Source organism: Anarrhichthys ocellatus, unplaced genomic scaffold (assembly GCF_004355925.1).
Source record: "Anarrhichthys ocellatus isolate YVR2014 unplaced genomic scaffold, GSC_Weel_1.0 scaffold124, whole genome shotgun sequence".
In the NCBI taxonomy this organism is placed as follows: domain Eukaryota; kingdom Metazoa; phylum Chordata; class Actinopteri; order Perciformes; family Anarhichadidae; genus Anarrhichthys; species Anarrhichthys ocellatus.
Genome location: NW_022280154.1, coordinates 182,117 through 182,701, shown reverse-complemented (window position 1 = coordinate 182,701; position 585 = coordinate 182,117). Strand labels below are relative to the sequence as shown.

At 45.0% G+C, this 585-nt stretch overlaps 1 protein-coding gene across 22 annotated transcripts in view; it reads right to left on the bottom strand.

Moving 5' to 3' along the window:
- The window catches only part of cacna1ab (calcium channel, voltage-dependent, P/Q type, alpha 1A subunit, b), a 71,018-nt gene that overhangs the window by 31,657 nt on the left and 38,776 nt on the right, over window positions 1-585 (bottom strand). For 18 of the 22 annotated variants that reach the window (XM_031877040.1, XM_031877028.1, XM_031877038.1 and 15 more), the window contains one exon: window positions 215-311. The exons of the other annotated variants lie outside the window; for them this stretch is intronic. In XM_031877040.1, the coding sequence (XP_031732900.1) occupies window positions 215-311 (97 nt within the window). The remainder of the gene's footprint in view (window positions 1-214; window positions 312-585) is intronic. 22 annotated transcript variants of the gene reach the window in all.

Genomic DNA, 585 nt, shown 5'->3' with positions numbered 1-585 from the left:
CCCCCCCCCCCCCCCCCCCACAAAAAAGAAATGATTCAATGGTGAAATGATTAAAACAACTGAATAATGCAAACCCAAACGGAAAAACCAAATGAAATAAAACGTTGAAGGAAAATCATTTGTTTCAAAAGTGATAAAGAGCGACATTCATTCCGTCTCTTAAAGGCGAGCAGGTTGCGTTTTAAGGTTGTGCTTTAGGGGGTTTTGTCCAAACCTTGCAGGCCACCCTATGTGGGCATTTCTTGCCAAGGCCCAGGGGAGGGGAGATAACTCGCAATAAACTGTACATATCCTTATAATGTATGCGCCCGCTGCAAGAAAAATACAAGGAGGGGAGGTTAGGTGAGGGAACACACAGAACACACAGAGAGAGAGAGAGAGAGAGAGATACGATGATAGAGAAGAAGAAACGGGAGAAGAGGAGAGAGCATTTATTTACATTGAGAAATCCTCTCATGCAGACACTCATTACAGAGGGCAGAAGAGGAAGAGGAGAGGGTCATCTCAACTGTGGACTCACTTGTGAAAAGTTCAGAGAGGAAGAGAGGAAGAGAGAGAGAGAGAGAGAGAGAGAGAGAGAGAGAG